Source organism: Arachis stenosperma, chromosome 3, assembly GCF_014773155.1.
Source record: "Arachis stenosperma cultivar V10309 chromosome 3, arast.V10309.gnm1.PFL2, whole genome shotgun sequence".
Classification (NCBI taxonomy): domain Eukaryota; kingdom Viridiplantae; phylum Streptophyta; class Magnoliopsida; order Fabales; family Fabaceae; genus Arachis; species Arachis stenosperma.
In genome coordinates, this window is record NC_080379.1 from 13,120,047 (window position 1) to 13,122,242 (window position 2,196).

Sequence of the window (2,196 nt, forward strand, 5' to 3'; positions counted from 1 at the left end):
TATACTCTCCAACACGTTATTCAACCCCAGGACCTAGGCACAGAACCACTGACCCAACCCTCTTCGTTTTCTATTCTTCACTTCAACCACAAGTTCGTTCTGTTATCTATGGTTGCGGGAGCCATCACTAGAACTCTGTGATTGCGGGAGCCATCACTGGAACTTGTTTCCATCGACTGGGCTCCGGCGTCGACTTAGGTGATGCCGAAGAATGACCTCTGTGTGCTTGCATGTTGTGAATTTTATGTACCTAGTAGGTTTACATCTGATCGCGAACAAGCTGTTGCAGGTGGAAGGGGTTTACCATCCCCATTTCTCAGCCGGCTACGAATCACATGCGGGTGCTTAATTAAGATTGTCTCCCTCCAGAAGTTCAGTTCTTTACTCGTTGGATTTCAAGCTTTGGTTGTCATCAAGGTATCTCCGTTTCATTTTTTTTTAATAATGGAGGTTAGTTTAATTTTAATTTTAATGGAAGTATCTGTCTTTTAAACATTGCTCTGTTTATGGTGTTGGGTTTAGGTTCTGGAATTAGGATTTTAATTCACATTTGCCAGTTGTATGCTGTGGTTATGTTTGGGGCATTGAAATTAAAATGTTATACTGGACTCTTAAACAGTTGGCTTAGGTTAAGAGCCTTGGTTCCGATGAGTATAGTTTTTTTAAGGAGTTTAAGTTAGCTTTATGCAATTGCTGCCATTGGTTCTGTTTATTCACATTTTGGTTCACAAACTTGGATTTTGGCAGGGGTTAAATTATGTCCATAAACGAGGATGATGTGAAGAATGATTCTGATAATAATTTGGGTGATGATTTCGATTATCAACCGAATGCAGAAGATGATGCTGAAGACGACGATGTGGATTCGCTGGATTCTACTAGCAAGAGTGAAGAAATTTGTGGTATAAAAAGAATAGCGGATTTAATGGTGGAGGATATTTGGAACCTGGAGTTTAGGACAGAGGATAAGGCTTGCCAATTTTATAACGCTTATTCTTGTTGGCATGGATTTGTAATGAGGAAGGACGATGTGGTTAGGGATAATCAAGGTAGAATCATTAGCAGGCAACTTGTTTGCAACAAAGAGGGGTGGAGGAATGTGAGGTATCTTGATCTGGATGATAGATCAAGGGAGGCAAGGTCACTAACGCGAACTAAGTGTCCAGCTCGACTTAGGGTAAAGCTTGACTATGGCTGCGGTATATGGAGGGTATCATGTTTTGTGAAATCTCACAACCACGATCTGACGCCACCCCAATTTGCGCATCTGCCACCCCAATTTGCGCATCTGGTTCCGGCTAATCGTCGTCTCAGTGTCACTGATAAAGTCCAAGTGGAAAATCTTCATAATTTTGGTGTCAAGATCTGCCATATTATGGGGTATATTGCGTTTCAGAAGGGTGGATATCGTTATGCTGGCTTCACACGCAAAGATTTGTACAACCATATTGATCGTTATCGTCGGTCAAAAGTTAAAAATGGGGATGCCAATGCGGCAATAAACTATTTGATTGGCAAGTCAAACAACGATCTGCTGTTTTTTGGAAAGTATACGTTCACTAGTGACGAAAGGCTCGAGCATATTTTTTGGGCAGATGGGCAGTCAATTATCGACTATCACTGCTTTGGAGATATTGTTGCCTTTGATTCAACCTACAAGAAGAATAAATACAACAAGCCTTTGGTCATTTTCTCTGGATGCAATCATCACGGGCAGAATGTTATATTCGGCTCCGGCCTACTATCCGACGAAACCACAGAGACGTATAAGTGGTTGTTGGAAACTTTTGTTGAAGCGATGGGTGGGAAAAGTCCTAAAGCAGTAATAACTGATGGAGACCTTGCCATGCGAGATGCAATCAAGAATGTTCTTCCTGATGCGACCCATCGGTTATGCGGATGGCATCTGTAGAGAAATACATGTGAAAATATAAAGAATCCTAATTTCCTGCGCAATTTTAAGTGTCTTATATACAACAACAACGACCAGAGAGAATTTGATCGGAGATGGGCAGCCATTTTAGATAAGCACAACCTTGTTGGGAGTACCTGGATGGAAAAGACGTACGAAACTCGTGCGATGTGGTCCCATTATTTCCTCCGGAATAAGTTTTTCGGTTACATAAGGACGACATCACAGTGCGAAGGTATAAATTCTCTCATCAGATTTTATGTTAATCGCAAGAACACCCTCAT

General features: G+C 41.5%; 1 protein-coding gene across 1 annotated transcript; it reads left to right on the forward strand.

Moving 5' to 3' along the window:
• The first annotated feature begins 757 nt into the window (after positions 1-757).
• LOC130965515 (protein FAR1-RELATED SEQUENCE 5-like) lies at positions 758-1,912 on the forward strand. The gene has a single exon (XM_057890272.1). The coding sequence runs from the start codon at positions 758-760 to the stop codon at positions 1,910-1,912; it is 1,155 nt and encodes a 384-aa protein (XP_057746255.1).
• The last annotated feature ends 284 nt before the right edge of the window (positions 1,913-2,196 follow it).

What these genes read in the sequence shown, in the direction of transcription:
- LOC130965515 (XM_057890272.1), top strand. Translation starts at nt 758, where the DNA reads ATGTCCATAAACGAGGATGATGTGAAGAATGATTCTGATAATAATTTG.